Source organism: Scophthalmus maximus, chromosome 14 (assembly GCF_022379125.1).
Source record: "Scophthalmus maximus strain ysfricsl-2021 chromosome 14, ASM2237912v1, whole genome shotgun sequence".
NCBI lineage: Eukaryota > Metazoa > Chordata > Actinopteri > Pleuronectiformes > Scophthalmidae > Scophthalmus > Scophthalmus maximus.
The window spans coordinates 16,949,947-16,973,017 of NC_061528.1; the positions used below are offsets into that span (position 1 = coordinate 16,949,947).

Genomic DNA, 23,071 nt, shown 5'->3' on the forward strand with positions numbered 1-23,071 from the left:
ATTACATGCGACATCTCCCTCTACTCTCATGTGTTCAATGTGCAAGCGTGCGCTGTATGTTCCCACCAGGGCTGAGATGGGACATTTCATTGAGGTCAAGATGTTGAGTTCCATCTGTGTGTCACAGCATGCGAGTATCTGTTTGTGTCCCCGGTATGTGTCGCCCTCTCTCTCTCTGCTCTCCAGCAGGCGAGGAGAGCCAATCTGAGTTCTCTGTCTTTAATCAGGCATCAGACATATAGACGGCTTGCCATGAGAGCAGCAACACGGGACGGCACGGGACGTGACGCGAATCGGGATTCCTGATTTGCTGCACTGCTCTGTCCGCTCAATGAGATTTTTCAGCCCGAGTCTTCTGTGTATACGCACAACTTTACAGGATTCATATTGTATCGCCATTTCTATTTTGGGGTCTTGAATTTACTCGAGAGCAGAGAACCGAATTCAGTCAATGACTGCAGATTCCTCTGCCCCTCTTAAATGTTCCATTGTATGACACAAACTGAGCATGTGCATAGATCTCTATGCTGGCGTGATAAATCCCCTCTGCCTGCATGCTGTGTGATGAAGACCTCTGTGAACAAGTCTGTTTTGTGAGAAAATGAATGAATTTAGTCAGAAATGCCCTTAAAAAGGCCTAAAATGAATGTCTGAAATTGACGAAAGCAGATAAAAGATGGACAAGTTCATGGAGGGAGACAGACTAGGTGAGCTTGTAGAGAGAGGTTTGGGAATGAGCATGGGTGAGATAACATATGGAGGGAGGGGGCTAGGAGAGCGAGAGGACGAAAGATAACGGATGAGGTTCTAAGGGAAGAAAGTAGAGAGAGACTGGACAAATGAGACAGGGAAAAGGATGAACCTATCCTTCAAACCGCTGCGTCTACAGATACGGCCAAGCCAAGCTGCCAGCGACGGTGTTTTGCATGAAAAGACGGCGCCAGGTGGCCGGGATCTCTCTTCAACAAGCCGACACATCAATTAGATCCACATGGTTACACGCTGAGAATGATCCATCATGGGATTGTACAGGATGTGTTGTCCTCTCTTACCGTAGGAAATGTTTTAAAGGTTTGCATTATGTCACTGAACAGAAAAGTCGTATTTATGTTATTCCAAGAAGAAGGTGAAGAACAGGCAGAAGACGAAGAATGTGGAAGAAGGGCGCGGGCGGCTGGAGGAAAGACGGAGGACGTCGGCGAGACAGACCGGTGGTAATAGGCTCTTGCTGGTGTCGGGAAGCCCCTCCGAGACCCAACACCCACAGTTTCTATTAACATAATGTAACTGGAGCATCAGACACAGTCGGAGGATTATAGCCGCTGCCCTCGGCTTGCTTCTTCAACTTGCCTCTTCGGCTCGGCGTTTTCTCTTTTGATATGTGGTCAGAGGGGTCTTTCAATGACAATGAAAACATGCACTTAAAGAAACGAAGAAGGAACACAGAAAACTCTGTTTGTCCAGTAAATATAATGACACAATCTCACGTTGAGCTTCTGCATATCTGTCCTCCCCTTGAATCTGAAATCACTCACTTTAACTACCTCTACTTATGATCTGTTTGTGCGTGCGTCTGTGAATATGGTAACCGAATGGTGTGTTGCCATACTTTGATAATAATCTGCAGTCAATTTCCCGTAGTGGTGATTTTCCATTTGCTTTGGTTGACACCAGTCAGGGTGACTAATTTTAGATGGGGGCTCAGGTGTGAACTGTCGAGGGGGTGCGGTGTAATTGTTCCAGCTCGAGGGGGGAAAACTCCTGCTCCTCGGGCTTTACGAATCTGCTTCATACAGGAACAGGGAGACAGACTGTGTTTACACGGCAGGCTGCAAAAAAAAACAGTCCAAAAGTAGAATTTCCACAGAAAAATGCGAGGTAAGAAAAATGTGTCTCCCTAAAATAACTATTTCTACTAGGGCTGTCAATTAATAATTAACGATAATACACTTCAGGGAAAAACCTGATATTTTGAAGACTGGGAGCGGTGCTGGCTCTATGACAAAATCAAGAAGTACATCTTAAAGCTTTAGAGCTCTACGATTGGATACTTAAAGGTTCAGTGTGTCGGATTTGGTGGCATGCAGTGGTGAGGCTGCAGATTGCAGACCTCTGATAACCCCTCCCCTCACCCTTCCCCTTGCAAAAGAATCTACATTGGCTAGATTAAAATGCAAAAGGCCCCTTTAACGAAAAATGTTTGGTTTGTCCATTCTGGGCTTCTGTAGAAAAACTGATAAAGTCATTCTGAGCTAATGACAACACAACAATTCTCAATTGCAGGTGATCATACACTAATTAGAGCACATTTATGGATATTATATTGCATTTCTGCTGATTGATCCCCCTTATTTCCTACACACTGGACCTTTGAGGGAACTATTTGTTTGTGCAGTGTTAAAAATCTGCTTTTCCTCTGTGCCTTGGCTTCACTTCTGGTAAGTGAAATGCACAGATTGTGAGGGTTAAATAATTTACAAGCCAAATATCAGGGTTCAAAGTAGAGGGCTGGAAAGGCTGCGATGGGCGCTGCCCAAACAGTGTGACGATGGAAGAGCTGGGCTGTGCCCCAGCAACAGAAGGATGAGACTATTTTAGGCCCCTTATTCATAGTCTTAACACCTCCAGAGAGGTCTGTGCATGTTTGTGCGTGTACGTGTGTGTGTGTGTGTGTGTGCGTATGTCTGTGTTTGTCAAAAAAAAAAAGAATAAAAGTCAGGTGGAGGGAGACAAAAACTCTGACGTCTAAAGAACAACAGCAGAGCGCTAAAAAAAGATACTGAGCTCACAGAATAAATTATGAGTGTGTGTGTGTGTGCGTCTATATGTGTGTTCCTCTGTGTGCACATGCACTGTATGTGTTTGCCCTTATTCATACCAGGCATAAATTGAACTCCAGGCTATAGAGGTTTTTAGTTTTTTCTCGACGGCTTTATGTGTGTTTGGGGTGTGCAGCATATTGTTGGCAAATAAAGTAAATGATAAGTTGCCTAATGACGTCATCAATGAAGCATTAGCATATTCACGATCACGGGGCAGCGATGGTTGACCTAGCGCGACAAAGTCTCTCTCTGACTCTCAGGGAGACAACAGTCCTCCCGCAACAATGCCAGGAATCGCCTGTTACAACATGCTCACTAAACAATGGCTCTATATTTATACAGTTCTTAAAAGAAACTGTGCTATTTCCCTGAACTGTATGTAAAAATGAACGTCGACAACGGGTCTGCAAAGCCAATGCAGAAGTGCCTAAAACCTGTATTATCTCAAATGACCACCAGAGGGCGACTCCACTGAATGCAAAAATAATTCAATTTTCCACAGTCTTTCTAATTCCATGGGAAAATGACTCTACTTATCACTTAATTTATAAAGTCAGTAAACATTTTCCTGAAGAGTGTATGGTCTCAATCTCTAGTGGTTAGATGTTCATTTAGTAAACGATGGTCCCATGTAGAGCAAAATTTAACATAAAGCACGATATGCATTGGATGTGGATGCAGCATGATTGAAAGCTTGTGCCATCCAATGGGTGCAGGTCACAGGCGCAGGCGGACGTGCAGTGGACGGGCTCTCAGTCAGGCAACACCCCCGCTCCTCCAGATATGGTGGATACAAAAATCCAAGACGGTGCCAGCCAAAATGCTAAACGGCTTCCAAACGGCAGTTCACAAACGTCATGGTGGGTTACCACTTGGCTATTTCTGAAATCAATTGACTAAATTGTGTGCATGTGTGTGTGTGTGTGTGTGTGTGTGTGTGTGTGTGTGTGTGTGTGCGTGCGTGTGTGTGTGTGTGTGGCCTTACCACTTCTGGTGGCATCCTGGTGGCCACATTATGGATGGCCTTTCCAAGGATGCAGAAGGACGAGAGGATGAACACAATCCCGAGGACAACACATGCTCTGCAACAGAGAGACAGGAAGAGAGCAGACATAATGATTGACATGCAAAGTTGAGCCAAAGCAACCACCAAAAAAGTTGCCACAGGAGCAGTCACACTTCCTCCCAGTTCTTGTGTATCTGTCTTGGATTTGAATCAGGATCATTCACCTGCTGCAGGCCCAAGTCAATGCTCATAGAGACCTGACATAAGCAGAACTAGAAACGAGACAGTGGCAGTCATCTATCTCACCACAGGACAGAGGCGTAGACATTTTTTCCCTTTCCCGAGTAATAAAACTGGTATAATTCACTGAGAAAAAGATAACTTTTGAAATGAGAATGGCTTCTCTCCATGGCACAGTTGAGAAATCACTTTAATTCATGAAGACGAATGGAAATGTTAGGCGCTAAAGCACGCATTTAACAAAGTAACTGGGACAACAAGATGACCTCTGCAGACCACATTAAAAACATGATGTGAAAGAGACAAATCACACTTTACTCTCCACCAAACATGATCATATCTCTTCATCTATTTTCCTCAAACTTGCAAAAATGGGTATTAATATCATGCTGACTCGTTTGCATGTGCAATTTTTTCATCCCAGTTATTTGTCTTCCTTCCTGCAGTAACAACCTCAGGTTCAGATGGATTTGCATTGTATGTGTATGCACAGTGTGTGCACAGATACAGAACAGGTTTGGATGCTTGTGTGCGTGTGTGTGTGTGTGTGTGTCTGTGTGTGTTTGTGTGTGTGTGTGTGTGTGCGTGCGTGTGTGTGTGTGTGTGTGTGTGTGTGTGTGTGTGTTTGTGTGTGTGTGTGTCTGTGTGTGTCTGTGTGTGGTTATGGATGGCGGAGTGGCAGCTTGATCTTTAATCATTGGAGACATGAACAGAGGTGCTGTAGCAAGACTAACGAGGCTCTGTGCAACCTGACAGCCACTTGATGAACTGGAAACTGATGGATTAATGCATGTGTTTGGCAGTGACGTACACTGACATGCAGTGAGTGGCTTATTTCAATAAGCAATGAACAAACAGTCTTTCTAAAAACTTTCCGTTTGTCTGAGCTCCGGCTCAATATATGCCTCAAACATCTGAAAAACCTGGACTCCTCAGGGTAAATAATGGGAAGAATCATGAAATATGAGAACATTTCCCACTTTGTGTTTCCTAAATCCATCACACACTTGATATGAAGTGAAATAATCAAGTTTGTCTTCTCTGACATTTCTACGTCTATTCATATTCGGCACCTGCAGTGGATGCTGCATTTACATCATGCATACTGTACATAGCAGTGAATCAACTTTTATTTACGTCATGGTCTTTGCCAGTGAAATCAATCATGAGGAGTAAAGAAAATGTTACCGTCTGTGATGTAAACAAACTGCAGAAAGCAGAGCAAAACTAGATTTTGGTTGTGGAATTTGCATCTAGAATCAATTTAGGCAAAAAGGGCAGAGAAAAAGAAATGTCACTGATAGACGGGATGAGAATACACACGGTGGAAAGTTGCTACCCAGTGTTTCCTTATGCTTCCCGCCCTCTTTCCCCCTCCCTCTTGTGTGTTGTTTGTCCACATTTGGTCCGGGTCTTGGTTTTATGCATGTGCCCGGGTGGGCGTGGCTTCCTGGATTCTTTTTTACCCTCCAACTGCCCCAATCAAACTCTACAACCTGATGTAGTTTGTAACAACGGATTCATCCCTCAAGACGCCACCAGATTGTCAGACACCCTCAGGTGCTGGTACAATCTGCTGTCTCTTCACTGTAAAGTCTCTTTCTCTGCCCCTACCTGCCCCAGTTTGCTGATACCAGGGCGGCTGTGGATCAGAGTAGAGAGGTCATCCACAAACCGGAAGGTCGGTGGTTGACCGACCTCCCCCCAGTCAGCATCCCTGAGTGTCCTTGGTGAATGAGTGTGTGAATGGGTGAATGTGACTTGTACTGTAAAAGTGCTTTAGGTAGGTCAACAAGACTAGAACAGTGCTATATAATTACCAGCGTAGATCTGGAGCCTGTCTGCTCTGCTTTGCAACAACTTTTATACGATATACATCATCCTGTCTTCCTGCCTGGTTTGCCGTTGAACCGTGTACAGATTTATCATGAACCAAACATTCATTAAACTCAACACTGTACTCACATGTACTCCCTATGCGCAGAGTGCACTGCCGCGGCATTGCTGTAGCGCCAGAGGACGATGATTGATGACAAGACGTCCAGCGAGGCCTCAAACTACAGCGGGAACAAAAACCAAGTAATCAGGGAGAGAGGAGCTGCAGCGTTGGAATTTCTTAAGACCAAACGGAAAGAGTGTGTTTCAATTAGAGGCAAAGTTAGTGAACATCTCTGGGTTTGCATCGGAGGACCACATTTTTTGTACATGTTGAAAAGAGGTCAATAGCAGAAAGATGCTCGCACAACACCTACAATTGTAAAATAAATTGTGGTATGAGCAGAGCAATATTTCCTCTGTGGAGTTGGATATAAAATATCAATATTTTCAAAAGTGCATTTAACAATATCTTTGCTCAAAGAGAACAGAACAAAGTAGACTATTTTCTAGTTAGGATTACCACGGGAAAATCAAGGCCATAAACATAATTAATAACATAATGCATGACTTTGTTCTTCATTTTTTAATAAGCCTATCAAACGGAGGACTAAAGAAAGTCTCATCCCCCGAAGCGGTATCATAAAATACGGCAAGATCATTAATTGTTGTTCGAGTCACATAATGTACCTGTAAAAGCTAAAAGAAAAAAGAGAAGACAATTTTAACATTATAGCAGCTGAAGATACAAGAGTTGCTGTTATCTAAAACCCCTCTGCAGTGTCCTCTTGCTACTTTATTAAAACTGTAATAGACAGCCAAGCACTTGCTAATTAAAATATGATATTTAATAAAGAGATAGCTGGCTCTGCAGATAAGGGTTTATAATATTTCAATCACTTTATGCTAATCACACTTTCCCCTCACTGGTGTAGGGTGTGGATGGTTTCATTTTCACTTTACACTGATTAAGGCTTTTTTTTTTTAAACTAATCACACTCTTTAAATCACTTCCCTTAAAATAAGCAAGAAGAGTAAGAAGCAGGGAGAGGCTTTGTTTTGGTTGGAGCTAGCGGATCCCTTTAGCAAGCACAGACAACAGTTTGACATGAAAACCGTGAGCAACACACCCAGTCCATCTCATCTGCCCTGTTACCTTGGAGACAAAGGGGACCAATAACACTTTGATACCGGGATTCATCAATAAACCAACCCGACCCAGGTTATGAGTAATTGATCAATGGGAAAGGAGGGAAGGAGGAAGGAGGAACTCACGGCAAATCCAAAGGCTGACGCGCTGTGTCTCATGAATGATACAGCTGTGGAGAAACAGAGAGAGAGCGAGAGATCACATTGAAGTCTGTCCACGTATACAGCGTTAGCTCAGACAGGCCACGTTATTCACATCAGCTGACAGCATGGCTCTCTACGCCGGCGCACATCAGCTGACTGCTCAGCTCATCATCTTCTATGCAATAAATTGTCAAAGCTCATATTGTGCGCTCTATTTAAGCTGCTTCAACCTGCTCACACGCTACTCAGCAAGCCGCCTCCACCCCAGCACCTCCTTACTGTATCTGACTTAATTAATGTTGTCTGTTGTCATTGACACTGCTTATAAAAAAAAGAGAGACTTCTGTGTGCGTGTGAAATATACCAATGGTCAGAAATCCCCCCCAAAATATTTATAAACCAGACGAGACCGTGTTTTTGTGTGACATGAACATTTGATCAAATGATCATTTCAATTTGATGTTTGTGGGCAATAGGGGGCAGCAAAACATCCCCTAAACACACCATTGCCTTGCTCTAATAAGGCTAAAAAGTTATCATATAATTGCCTATTTACACATCCAGCACACAGGATGCCACATAAGCATTCATTTGAAGTTGTTTGTCTGACCTCCTGATGAGTCCAAGTCCAATATTCACTGGCTGTTATGCTCCAATTGGGTCTCCACCAACTAAAGAGGAGAATATCAACCTGTGCAGCTGCTAAATGCTCAACTAGGTTCACATCCTGTCTGCTGTTGAACGCTTTTTAAAATCTTTTGTTGAAAACAGCTGCTGATGGCCGATGACATTGGTGAACTAACGCATGGTGTAAAAGCTGCCACGAGCCGAGTCTTCTGATCCACTGTTCAGATGTAAAATATGAATCGTAGAGGATTTAAATCATGCAAATGCTTGTGTTTATCATTTGCAGTAAGCTTTTAGATGCTGTTATTTCAATTAGCCAGAGGAGCACCAGGTCAGACAGGCGAAATAATAAAAAAAAACAACAACAAAACGTGTGTGCATCTGGGTGATATTACCGTCAGAATTATTGCATCAATTCTAACTTGATCGTGGCATTTTCTACAGGTTCGGGTTCGTATTACAATAAATACCTTTAACAGCAACCATCTGAGGGCTCCACTGACCCTGACTGAATGCATGACAGTCTCATGAATGGGGTAAAGGGTACTGTACTATACTTGTGTTGCAGAGCAGTCCGAGTCTATTCCACCTTGGCTATTTCGCCCTTCTGATTGTCCTTGTGTTTCTCTCTCTCTCTTTCTTCATCTCTCTCTCTCGCCCTTTCTCTGTCTCTTTCTATCCCCTCTGTGTTTTCAGGACAGAGTCTCGGGGGACGCCGTATCGGCAGTTAAATCACCATGGTAACAGGCGAATTGAGGGCAAGCTGGGACTTGGGAGACCGTTTGAAGTAAACAGAGCTTTCATCATCCTGCTCATTCTTTGTCTCTGTCACCTTTCTAATCTTTTTCTCCTGGTGTCCCTTTTCTCTGCCACTGTCAGATTCAAAGTTCCTTTGACACATATCCCTTTCTTTCTCTCTCTCCCTCTCTTGTTGTCTCACTGTCTCTTGCCACATCATTAATGGGTGGCCTTTTTCACTGCTTCATCTTTTACTTATTCAGGCTACACGTGACAGCGCCAGACGCGGTGTGACGCGGCATTTTGCCAGGCACTGATGAATACTTAAATATTGATGTTTCATTTCTTTTAAAGGGGCAGTAAGGGATTTTGGAGAAAGCTTGTCTCTCTCCCTTTGTTGTTGTCGATGATGCTCTGGCCGGGCCGCGAACCTGCAGCCCCAGGTATGGGCAACCGACGCGCTAAACCACTAGGCCAAAACGTCATAGCGAAGTCGTAGCGTCATTCAGTAGCACGTCTCTCAAGGTGTCGGGGAGTGATGTTTACAAACTGCGCACGCAGTATTGTTGTGGTGCGGTCTGCGCCATTTTTGGGGGGGTTTCAATTTCCAGAGCCTGGACTGAGCCGAAAAAAAACAGATGTTATTTTTCCAGCCCACACAGAGCCGAAAGCTAGCGGAGAGGTGAGGACAAATTCCCCAATTTCATGAAACGCGTATTGGTGTAAAAATTGCTTACTGCCCCTTTAATACTTACCGAATCACTAATGTGGAAAAAGAGCAGCCTTACATATCCATCAAAACCAAAGCGCAGCGAGGAGTAGATAGGAAAAACTGAACGGAACAGTATAAAAATTCAATGAAAATGGAGAGAAGCTGAAGAGGAGCTATTAAAAGGAGTGGAGAGGAGAGGGCAGTCCCAGACAGACCAGACAGCTCCACGTCGGGCCGGCCGTGTAGCACATGACTGCCCGTGTGCACTCGCTCACGCACGTATGCGGTCTCTGTGTCTCACCCCGACACCGTCACCCTGAGTCTCACTTCACACGTCCTCTCTCTCGATTGTCTTCCCTCTCACGTACGAACTCTCCCTCTCTGTCTCCAACACACGGAATCTCTGGAGGCCGCTCAGTCTGACCCATCTGGACAGTCCGGAGGCCGAGCCAAAATCAGAGTGAGCCTGCTCCCGCATGGATTCAAGAAACCAAATACAGGGGGCTGACTTCTCGCTCCTCCTTTTTCACTTTTAAGCTCACAAGCTTAATTTGACATAAACATATGATTGCAAAGCATTGCAGTGCAATATTGTTCTGGAATTCAGTCTGAAATCATGTGCACTTGTGCATAATCTGGCCACACATCTTCATAACAAACCCCAACAGACATGCTTTATGCACACAGAGATATATTTTCACCAAAGCTTCTCACAAAGACAAGCACAATGAGGAATCTTTACAGTTTCACTTGAGCCTACTGTGTCGGTCAGGATGTCTTTCCGGTGAGATGTGATGTGAAATACATCACATGACGCCATGACGAACACAACCATAATGCCTAGGTTTCAACGCTTAACGCTTTGGGGCAACCTCGTCCAGGACTTCCCAGTAGTGACAGGAGTTAATCCTGTACTGTAAAAAATAAAAAAAATAAATGAAGGAATAACTTATGAGGAAAGTTAACTTGAACCTTACACTCTTTTCTTTCTCCCTTCAAATACTGTGTTATTTTCAGGATTTTCACGCAAATCGGCTGACCATCCAGTGACGTGGTGGGTCGGGCACTCTGATTATTGGCTCGTGGACGTAAAAGCCTCTGTGTGTGACCGTCTACATTCCAAGAGGGGGCTCTGACACATGAGTGCAGAGCCGAAAGGCTGAAGCGCTGACCCATGAACATTGCATGGGTTTAGCCTAGTTTTGCCGCTTTCAGCACTTTTTAGCACTTTCACTGGGGAAGCAGTTTGTGCCCAAACACACACACACTGTCTATTTCTTCTGCTATGTTTGAAATGTATTCAGCTTCCCAAAGAACAGATGTCCTCCCTCTCTGTCTGTGTCATTTAGAAACTAATTTGGGAAGCATGTTGGACGCATCAGCTCCATCAGCAGCTTGGGCTTATTTTGTACTTACAATTACCTCATGTATGGTCCAAATGAAGTAGGAATTAATAGGAAAAAAAAACATTTAACATTTATTATATAGACCATCATCACGCCTAAAAAACAACTCCTTCTCTCGATGCCATATACGACACTAGGTTATGGGCAGTTAGCTCTCTGCAAAATCGAGGTCTCTCGCAAGGAGAGCAGACATTATTGTCTGTGCAACATCCTTTGGGTTGTTAGTTTATCAGGGAGGCAAGCGTGCATGACCAGTGCTAACAAGGAGCCGGGAGAACGAACAGCAGTAGCGGTCAGGGGAAGCAGGGCAAGCAGAAGATGACTAAGGTGTAAAAAGATGAGAAGCAGCACAAAGAAGCAAAAGCACAAGAAAAAGGGGAAACACTCAAACGAAGTGTGTGCCACGCTGTGCTGTCTCTAAAATAACAGGGATGTGTGCAAAAACCAGTACTGTATATAGTAGTGTTTTCAGTTGTGCTGTCCCTTGTTTGTCTGTTTCTATTCTATTCTGTCCTTTCCTTCTTCAAGTTCCCCAGAGACCAGTCAGATGTCCTGCCAACACCGACAGCGCCCACTATTTAGCCGTAGCGATGGCAGCAGTTAAACCCTAATTAGCAGCGAGTTATGCAAGAAACTGGGGCCACAGCCCAGACTTCACATCCATACTCTCACTCACTCCTTCTCTCTCTCTCTGTCTCTCTCTCTCTCTCTCCACCAATGTTCTGACTATAACCATGGAGATTGATCGGATTGAGCTGCGTTAAAAACTCAATGTAAGAATGAAAGGAACGCGTGGAATGCATGACTACATATGCTTGAGATTACAGCTTCAAGCGTGAATAAACCCCACACACCTGACGCACGGAACATGCCCAATGTGGTCCAAACTTATTACAACTACTTACTAAAGGAATCTGTACGTACATGTAAAGGGAAAGTAATCCAAAACATTGTACATTCATAAAGCGAGTCAAGTATACGTACAAGGTTTGTCAAATTCCCCGCATTGTCATGCTGCCACAGTTTAATCCACTGACGCCCTGGAAGGGCTTTAGTCATTTTGTCATCTAAGAGGCAATTTGGCTAGAACATAAAACACAAGAAAGAAATGCAGTACCATGAACAAAAAAACTATCAATAAACGTAATGCCTTTATCATATGAATACAGTTGAAGGAAGTGTGACAGAGGGACGATGTACTGTAGCATTGCTTGTTTTTTGTTTTGCTTTGGTTGTTTTGACCACTCGAGGCATAACTCAAGAAGAGGAATAGCACACATTATGGCTGTGTGAATCTGTTATGGCTATCGTGCTAGGAAAACACAGCAGACACGTTAGCATTCGACTGAGTCTCTTGTGTTGGTCATTACCAAGTCCTGAGAAATATATAGCCCTAATAAATACAGCACTTTATTCATTCATTCATTCATTCATTCATTCATTCATTCATTCAAAGCTGGATCTGAAGGCCATTTGACCATCTCCACAAGCACTTTTTTCCGCCAGCCTCTCTGCATAGAATTTGTAGAGCCCCCGGTCTAATGGTCCAAGGTTCTCTGGGGTCTTACTCAACTATCAAGTATAGTTTTTAAAATAACAAGGCAATTGGGATATTCCATTTTGAGGTGCCCGCCAGACACAGGAGGTCATTAAAGCCCCAATGCATATGTAGTCACGACAAGGTGAGACCTTTTCACAAAACCTTTAACCAAGTTTTGAATTGTACTGTATGTATGTAATGCTGTTTGTTGATACCTGTGTTTCAATCAGTGTCCTGTGTTAATAAAAAATACATTTCATATAGCACTTTTCAGGCTTAGCACAAAGTGCTTCCCAAGTGAAAAGGAGAGTAAAAAAAACACCTAACAAACAACAAACCGAAGAAAAACCCTTTCATAGGAGATGCAAATTTGGGGACATGACAGCATATCCATCCACAGCAGTGGATGGATATGCTGTCATGTCCATTGAAAATGGATGTGCAAGTATAATATCGCTACAAATAAATCAAATAAAATTCAACAAAATGTAGTTAAAGCTACGTGCTGAGGCCTAACTACACAAAAAGTAAACTTACTTTCTAACTTACAACTTACGTACAAACTTACACTATGGGGAAAAGGGAAACTTTGCATCTTTGCATTAAAACTACAGTTTTCATTGACTCTATATGTCATTATTATTAGTAACTTTACAGCTGGCGCAAAAATTATACTGGTTGTTCAAAAGATATGAATGTGTTTAAATGACTCACTAAAGATAGCCCACAGAATTCAAACTGGACCCTTGAGTCTTTGTCCAGCCGTGTGCAGACAGGTATAGTGGTCCAGACGGAGACTTTTCTTCACTGCTTTTCTGTCCCATCATCTGTCAAACCGCCTCTGCCCGCTGACTGTATGAAAACAGCCCATATGTATAATTAGCAGAATCATTTGCAGCCTCACGGAAATGTAATTACATCCTCCACTCTGTTCCTCAAGGGCAAGAGCTCAACTCTAGGGGGGTTTTGAAACTCAATTACATCACAAGGAGCAGAGTAATCACCACGGGAGGGAAAGGGCACGACGAGGTGGGAGATGAAGGGAGAGGGCCGCCGATGGACACACAGACAGAGACCAAATAGAGCCAGGCAGAAGGCCGCGTGGGTGAGAGAGCAGCAGAAAGCAGAGAGAGAGAGAGAGAGAGAAGAGCCGGGCCACTCTCACGCTGCCAATCAGAGATTCTCCGAGCTCTCGGCCTGATCGAGGTCTCATCTGTGTTAGTGCTCTGAAAATAGAAAGAAAAGAAAATCTCCCAATAGACACATTTATTGAAGCTGATGAAAACCACTTAACGGTCCCGAGATGAGGAGAGGGATTCAAAGTGGTTGAACTGCAGCCGCGTGGTTCACGGGCAGCTCATTTCATTTTTTGCACAATGCGGTGACGGCCGATCCGTCCGTCATGCATGATGAGAAGGGAAGAGACAAAGGCAACGTGAGCGGAGGGAGATGAGAGGGAGACGCTCGACGGAGAGATGAGAGGAAGGGGAAGGTGTTCGGGGAGGGTCGGAGGGAGGACAGACGACGAGGAGGAATGAATGCGTCGTTAAAACTGGACCGGCAAGTAAACTGGGGTTTGTATGCAAATGCACCCGTCTGGCCTGATATTGAAATTGTGCAGCGGGGTTGCGGATTGAAACAACGCAAAAGAACGGCCCCGTCCCAATTATCCGAGGGACAGAGGATTTCATGGGTGGAGGAAGAATCTCAGTTCCGACCAAACATCCGTTTTTTGCTCACGTCCACTTTTGTCCGGACATGTGCAATGTGACCGAGTGAAACTTTGAAAGGTTTTGACAGTCGAATTCAAATGACTCATCAAATACTCATAATGTGTAAAATCCATGCAGGCATTCAAGACGGACGTCAGGGTGTGGTCTTAGCCGCGGCCGTTCACAAAGTGAAAGTGCATCAACGTCCCCATGGTGCTCTGTGGAGACAGCCACTCATGTGTTCTGTCCGCTCTCACCACAATTAATCGGAATTCTGAAATCAGTCGAGATTCCATGTATGACTGAGGCGACAGGAGAAAGAGAATCCGATGGTTTCGACCTCAGAAGCTTTTTTTGGTCGCGTTTATCTGATCTGTGATCAGTCCATGTGTTTGTGAAAAATACATTTTTGGCAGAGCTTCAGAATCATTAGACCCCCCCCCTGAGGTGAAGTCCAAATTTCATGCAGCTCGGGAAAGCAAAGACGAATGCAATCAAATTCATGACCTGGTCGGCATAGACACATGAACTGCATGCGGCCATAGTGTCAACGACAGAGCCTCAACATCTTTTATTTTTCACTTTAATGTCAGTCACCTGTTACCTGCCTGTTATCTTTACATTAAATGATTTTGAAACATGAAATTCAATTTCTGAAGCCAATGTAATCTTTATGAATATGTCCTGTGAACTTAATTATTATTAATTCCTCAAAACACACACACACACACACACACGCACACACACACACCCTTTGCCTCCTCAGCAGACCCATCCAACATGGTCGCAGTCAGCTGCAAAATATTGTGTTCAATAATTCAGGACCCACTGCTCGGCGCAGCTCTGCACCCCGCCTCGCACTCCAGCTGAGTTCACCCTGCGGAAAAAACCCCAGCTGGGAGCCTTCCCCATGCTTCCTTTCCTCTCCCGCCTCCTTCCTTTTAACACCCCTTCCTCGTGCCGTCCTCCTTTCTCTGCCGGCCCCCCTGCCTGGGTGGCCCTCTCGGCCCCCCTCTGGCCCTGCCTGTTCTCTGAAAGAGAAATCATTGCACCTTTTTTCTCCCCCTTGCCCTCCGTGCTCGGTCTCTCTGTCGTCCTCTTTGGTGCAGTCGTCGGTTCCATCCTCCCATTCATCTCCCTCCTTCATGCCACTTTAGTTTCACTGTTAATCATCCATCCACACTCCCTCCCTTCCTCTCTCTACTCGCCCTATCTATTTCCATCCCTTTCATTTTGCTCCCTGATTTGTCTCCCCTGCCCCCTACCCAGCCACTGCCCCTCCCTCGCTTATCTTTACATTTCTTCTTTCCTACATTAAAATCCCCTCATTCCCGACCCTCTTTGCTTTTGGTACCTCCCTCCCGGCCTCCGTCACCACCTCGCTCCGTCAGCCCTCTCCCCTCATGGCGGCCCGGCAGGGAGTATTGATTTGTATTCGGGCAGAATTGCAGGAGATGGATGGACACAGTGTGGGAGGTTCCATCTGTGAGCAGCTTGGCACTGGGGACTCACCGGGGGTCTGCGTGAGGAGATTAATCTGGGACAAGCACGCGGCCGATCGGACTCATGCTTCCTACGCGCCTGCGGATTTGGGTTAGGGAGCTTCATTGTGGAAACGTTTAACGGTTTAGGGAACTTAAAGAGTTCAAGGATTTCCCTGCAACATTCTCATCTATATCAAGAGAAGAAGAGTCAATGCTTGACTGAGACACTAATGCGTTTGGCGAAAGCCATAAGACACTCACGCATACACAGGGTTCATTATTAATCACAGCTCGGAACATAATGCTCAACAATTAAGCAGGAATTACAGCTCAGCGGACGCCAGCAGAGTCATAAATGCTTTATGTCGGTATCAACGCCATTTCTACAGGCCATTCATTTTTCTCTTAATGTCTTCACAGCTGGGGGAATTACTGCGATGCCGTGAGCTAAAGGAACATCTTGTGGCAACCAGCGTGCCAGTGTTATGAGGAAATTCATTAAAGGCGAAAATAAAACCCTCTCAAGGTCTCCACCTGTGTTATTGTGTTCGGCTGCGACGCGGCGACAGTCAGTTCTGTGGTTTGACTGCAGTTTAACCGGTTTTGATGGATGGATTTTGTGACAGAGGGATTTGTCTTAAAGGTGCAATATGTACATTTCCTTTACGTCAAACCTTCTTTTGTTTTTGCCGGGAGCTGGTGGTGGCAATCGTTGCGTTTACCATAGACTGTATAAAAAGATGGACGACATGACAGCTCCCTAAAAGTGAGGCCAAATCATCTCGATCGCCCCCTGCTGGCTGGATACAGTAAAGGTCATAAACTCAAACTCGGTTTATGTCCTTTTAGGTAGTTCTTATCACCCAGATGTATGTTCAAGTGTTCATCTTTCTGATAAGTTTGGTTTTAGTTAGTTATTTGATGCTATACAAATGGGGTGAAACTTTAAGATTGACAGCTGACATTGACTCGTGATCGGCTGAGCGGATGTAATTGGCCGGACCTCAGCACCATGCCTCCATTCCCCAATCACTACTGCACAAAATCCAAATGACGTCGCCAGTGCCAGCGATATTTTGGCGTCAATTTCTCTTCTGTACAGTGCGAGGACACGGAGACGCATCATCCATCTTCATTCACAGTCTATCGCCCTGTGCAAGACTGGAGGTTACAGTATTCTCCGGCGCAGACCGACACAACAGTTTCTCCCTCTCGAGAGTTAAGAGTTAACATTGCCGTTGCTTTCCACCTCTGGGGACCACTCCTGGCACGAGGAATGAGGTTTGTTAGCTTTTGTAAGTATAGAGCCGGTGATGCTAAAGATGGCGAAGTAGCAATAGCAAAAGATCCTTTCAGGATGAATCATAGACTGATCTGACATTTCACAAAGACATCTTCAACCCTCAAACATTTACAGCAAAGGCGCCCATTACAAACCGGTTGGAGTGAAATGGTTCCGTTCAAAAACCACAGTAACAGCTCATGTTGAAGTCATAATGCCATCCACTGAATGGGCAGAGTTACACATCAACTAATGAATGCACAATCACATTCAAATGACGAATTGTTTTCTCTATCCGTATCTGCGTTATTGTCCTGGTTCGGAATCCTGACAGACACAATTCTCACACTGAAATGCACCTTGTTAGAGCCCCAAAACATTGCCAAACACTGAGCAAGTTGCCAAATGGCAAAACTGTTTTTTTTTTCCTCCCCCTATTGTTTTTATGTGCCTTCATTGCCGACTCTGACACCCTCTGCCAATGCCAGACCACTGGAGAACAGAAAAACAGCATAGAACGGTGCAAAATATGAGTCCACCTCGGCCACGTCTTTTACAGTATGTTTGTTAGAAGCACTAGGTCGTGCTGGATACAGCATGCAGGTTTGTGGTGCCTTGCAAAAACACAAACGCTGACCTTGTTATAGTGATATACTGTGGTGGCAGATTGAAAATAAATGTGTTAGCGGGTCCTTGAGTGAAATGAACTGTCAGAGTTCGAAACTTCAAATGACGGTGAAGGAGGAGCCCTTAGAGACGCTCAGAGTCACCGAAAGCTCAAACGTCTACAGTTCCACGGCAACTGAGCGCAAACTCTGCCGATGTGATGATGAGGACTGGCGATACTGCCCAAACCCCTCGGAACAAGTTGTTTGTTTTTATCTCACGAGCCTACGGGACGTTCTTAATGTGTCACTGCCTTCGCCCGTCGAGGAGGGGACTCGGATACAGTCAACAAGACAGAGGACCTCTGCTGCAGCTCCGGTACGGGGAGGATTATCCCAGCAGGCCGAGTTATCCGAATCAGACTCTCTCTCAAGCACCTCGTCCACACTGGATGCTAAGGTATAGAAGCACTTCGGCAGCAGTAGCCCTAAAGAGTTTGATGTGGAAAGTAAGGAAATATAGACACAGTTAGGAGAACATTGTACAACTGAAGTGCAGCGCAGTAACATAGCTGGCTTAGGCACCCTGAAGTTCATCTGTTCTGTTGCTGTTAGTTGCATCACTTCACAAAAATCATAGAGACATGGAAACCAGATACTTATCACTGTTGTTTGTGTTCATGTGAATACCTATACTCATCGGCCCTTATACTTCCCCAAGGTCTGGTGCTGCGAGTACTTCCTCCGCGTCCGCCGGCGCTGCCGCTGGAAGGAGCATGAATAATCTCTGTTTACTGTTTACCCAACTAATCCACTTGCTTTGATATGTTTCGAGACTGCGGGGCCCCTGGCAGGAATACGCTGGGGGACAATTAGCGGAAAAAAATCACACCACTTCCCAAACGAGACACCTACTGCAGCTAAGTTTTGACCATGTGGCAGCCGGTTTCGCACTGTGGTGAGGATGGTAACCAACGACTGAGGCAGATGCACAAGCCCACACAGGCATGAGGAACACACACACACACACACACACACACACACACACACACACACACACAGTCACACCTGAGTCTTTTCACCAACACCTGAACCACCGCTCTACCTCAGTTTTTCTCTCTTTCGCTCTCTCTAAATAAACTATACAGTGTGTAATATTTTGTAATTAAAAGAATGTATTCACAGAAAATGAATATATTGTCCATAACTATGTGTTCATATATGTATAATCACCTGCAACAAAGAACTAATGTTTTTCCTTCAACTTTGAATGATTTAAATATAGTAACAATATAACAGGGGACCCGACCTCCGTGTAAGTCTCCATGTTTGCGACGTACCGGTTCCACTGCGACTCAGGAGGTCGGAAAAAAGAAAACGGTCCAGAATACGTCGCATTCACGTTGAATTTCCAGCGCTGCGGGAAACCGGAAATGGAATCAGCTTGGCGCCACCATAAAGTGTCCCCTGTCAGGTGCTCAGTTGGTTGCAGTTTGCAACTTTACCAACAGATGCCCCCATCTCATATAATCATTGTCATACATATTCTGATGACGTGTATATTTAGATGTCATTCATATTTTAGTGCTGCAATTCTTATTTCTTTTAAATTATATTCATAATTTTCTTGATTGTCATGTCATATTTTGTTCTATTGCGTCGTCTATACGCAAGGACGTACCCACACTTGAACACACCCCGTCTGACTGAGTTGAATCGGTGGAATGAGCGGGTCAATTTAATTAATTCGCAAATTATGTAAACGAATACTGCACGAACCACACTCTGACACAGTTACACAAGTTTTGGCATTTCATCTCCAGCACTGTGGCTCATTGTTGGCGTATTCAGTCTCTGTCTCTCTGACCTTGAGGAGGTGCTCATTCAGACATAACTCAGCTGAGGATTCAGAAGTGGATTTCAGCACACAGACAGAAATGAGAAAGAGTGCGACTGACAACACAACGACTTGTGCGGACGTCTTTTTTTCACGTGTGTGGTTTCTTCTTCACCTGCACATCCCTGTATGCATAAATGTGACCCTGCCCCACATGTTTGTTGAATATAAGCAAACAGGAAAGTGTGGCAGACGATGTTTTGTTTGTGTTCATGAAGGCGTCGATTTTAACCAAATTCACGGTGCAGCTCTCCTGCGCAGCTCTGACCACAAAATGTTTCCCCCACAGGTTAATGAGCCCTGTGGAGGCTGTTCTGCATAATCAAATTGACACACACACACACACACACACACATGCAGAGACGCCCGACACACTGACACTAGTGGGCAGACGGCAATACACACTTGCACAAAAAAAGCACATGATGTAATTGTCCATCCCAGCTGTCAACCAGCGATTACTGCACGGCTGTTTGAATGTCCTGTGTTTGTCCTCATGAGCTTCAAAACCACAAGAGTTGAAATAAATGTATGGATTTGAGCCTTTTTCCATTTACAGCTCTCATCCACTGCGCATGGGACCGAAAAGCCGAGGGAAAAAAACACCAGTCGGTCCATCTTCGTCACAAAGGCTGCCATTAAAAGCAAAACCCTTTCTCAATTCACACTCGCTTGAATCTGTGAGACATTGCACAGATCCAATGGGAGAATTAGGTTAAACCTGAGACTCCGGCAATTAGCTGATGACTCACTTTTACAAAACACTACAAGACACGCCAGCGAGGAAGGATGATCGGACCGACCTACAGGGCACATGGCCCGGTGGACCAGAGGGCTCATTGGCAAAGGACACAGACAAATAACAAACGCAAAAAGACAACCGTCGGACACATGAGAACTAAAACTAAAATAAAAACTACAACAAAACAACCACAGAGAGACAGAGAACCCAGAGAGTTCCAGTGCCCCAGGCCCATCGTCTAATAATCCGCCTGTGGATGCCGCTCTGATAAATATTCATTCACCCCTGTGACTTTTGTTCGCAGAGGAGAATTTAATAGTCGTGCTTGTTTTTCCTCCGTCTCCGCGTCCCCGCCCGCTCCCTCGTCAACGATGCCGCGCAACATGAACAAACCTGAACACCGAGCGAGCCATCTGCTAATTGGTGACATCACAGTCACAGCGGCTCATGAAAACCGCAGCATCTACCGTTTCGGCGGCAGCCTAGTTAGATCCTCCAGGACCCAGAGGGACAACAGCAGTGGAAGTGTGCCACCAAGACTGTTCTGCTCTCGGCGGGAGAACTTGACTCTTACCCAAGCATTACATTTAATCAAAATGTTAACCATCCGTGGGACTTCATGAATCAAAGAGATTCGTCTGGCTCTGGTGCATAACAGTGAATCATGACATCAAGTTTGACAGTGTCTAAACATGTAATCTACAGTTGTAGGTCACGTGTCTTTTTCCAAATCAGTTTTTCATCTTGTGCCTTGTGTGTATTCACTGTGCCTATGTTTCATCCCTGGTCCTACACACTGCGAAGAGAAGGAGGTTAGCAGTGTCCCGGCCTCTCGTTTCATCCTCATCATTCACCATGGCAACAGCGCAGAAGGAGCTGATAGGCTTACTCGGTTGAAAAAAACAAACAAAAAAAAAAGAAACTGTGATGTATTGGACCTATCGGTGTTCGGAACTGTGTTTAACAACCATAAGATGAACCGAATTCCACGTCACACTATGTAAGACGACTATGCCTGCATGATTTTCTGATTTCTGAGTGACGTTCCCTGCGAGCCAACCCACACTCCTGCCGAACAGCTGCAGGCCGTTTTCACTCGCTCCAACATCTCCGCACCCCATGCACAATTTCATCTCGCTTAAAAAATGAATGAGGTTTGGGTCGTGAGCGGCCTTCACTTCCCTCTATTTAGATTCTGTTTCCGTCACTTTCTTTCTGAGCTAACAAGCAACCGCCGGGCAGCGGATGAGAGCGGTCCGTTTGGCCTTTTTGTTTTTTGTCTAATTGTCATCATTAATACGGGCACTAATTCAAGCGGCTTTAAATAGAAGATAGTGACACCAGCATTGGATGAGATGCGACGAATCCGGACCATCTGCGAAGAACAAATTAAGTGAGAAACGTATGACATCTATAGCAAAAAGTCACGTGCCTGAAAAGTCATCGTGCCATGCTCTCCTACAAGAGCCAGGTGATGTCTCACATTGATGGTGTTTCATGAAGCGACATTAATTGGATCTTCTATGTAGTCCCTTTGAAAAGTCAAATAATCTCCCCTCCTGCTGTGTCTGGTGTGTTGCCGTCAGCTGAGCTCTCATAAGGACTTTTTTTTAAAGCTGTCATTCTTCCGACTCATTCATATTCCCATTTTGGCAAACAGGGGCCTATACTGTAACTCACATTCCTACATAGATATGCCACATGCTTTGAATTGATTATATTTGTATTCCTCTACTTCTTTTGTGACACTCGCCACGCCGGTTTGAGACAAAACAGTATAAGGTACAATATGATATAATTATGGTTTATTATATGTATAAATAATTGAGTATAAAAGCCAACACCTTTTGGGGCACTTACAATTAGACATTTTTTAGAACACAGGCTTTAACAACCATATGTTTGTAATTATTAGCACTTTTAAAGGAAGGCAAAACAGTGAAGGGGGACATAAGTGGTACACAAGCAGTAGCAAGGGAATTAGCATTCTTTGAAAAAAAAAAAAGTATATAAAGTATAATATTTATAATACATTTATGTTTCAGTTTCACAGCAGTGAGGTAGATCTCTTCATCTCTGCTACTAGAAACACAAGTTAAAAAAGAAATATGGGAACGCTGTCCAGTTCCTATAGCTATCAGCCATTTACACTTCATTCACCAGGCTGGTTATGGGCAGTAGCCATTTCTGCCCGACTAACTGCAGCCATTTCCCATCTGTACAACCATGACCGGTGACTTGAACTGCTGCCACTTCATTGTGTATCAGTGGCCACCGCACAAGAAGGACAATTAAGAATAGCACGATTAAAATGGATCGTCACAAGACGAGGGGCACACACACACACACACACACACACACACACACACACACACACACGTATGAACAGGCTGGGAATAACACTTCCAGTGACGCCGTGCAAGTTTGCCTGTCCTGAGCGAGAGGATGCTGCTGCATATACAGCAGGTGCTCTCAGGGATACAGTTGCGCAGGCAGTGTAGCTGGGCAACAGACGGAGCCGAGAGACAGCTTGAATTCATCTGAGATCATTTCCTCTGTTCCGGTTAGGTGAGCTGACAGCGTGCGACTCGGGACATTCTGTATCCGTCAGTTCACAACCATGGCTTATCGCTAGGGAAAATGTGACATGTACCACATGCGACGCTTTCTACGCTGTCAACACGTGAGAAACATGCACGGCTAGACTAGGCCACTTATAAAGCAGTGGTGTTGTTTCTTAATCGCTGCAAGGCGGTGAGAAGATGGGCCAGGGGGTTCAAAATGTTTCTGTCAACCCATTCATACAGATCTACAGACTACACACAGTACACCTACAGTACTGGAGCCCGCTCAGGGTCTTTTTTATCTTTTACTTTCATCCAGAATCTATTTCTTACTCATCAGCTAAGATTATGCTTTTTGACACACAGACACACACACACACACACACACACACACACACAGAGGCAGTGACAGGCATAATCTAAGTAGCTTTGGCTGTTTCCTAGAAATGTGACTGAAAATTGAGTGCAAATTAGTCTTCTGTCTCAAGTGTGTGTGTGTGTGTGTGTATGTGTGTGTGTGTGTGTG

General features: G+C 44.7%; 1 protein-coding gene across 1 annotated transcript in view; it reads right to left on the reverse strand.

The window, feature by feature from the left end:
- Positions 1 to 23,071, reverse strand: part of tmem163a (transmembrane protein 163a) — a 51,277-nt gene that overhangs the window by 7,436 nt on the left and 20,770 nt on the right. The window contains exons 3-5 of the mRNA XM_035604400.2: positions 7,219 to 7,262; positions 6,034 to 6,125; positions 3,808 to 3,904 (exon numbers count right to left, since the gene is read on the reverse strand). Of these exons, the coding sequence (XP_035460293.1) occupies positions 3,808 to 3,904; positions 6,034 to 6,125; positions 7,219 to 7,262 (233 nt within the window). The remainder of the gene's footprint in view (positions 1 to 3,807; positions 3,905 to 6,033; positions 6,126 to 7,218; positions 7,263 to 23,071) is intronic.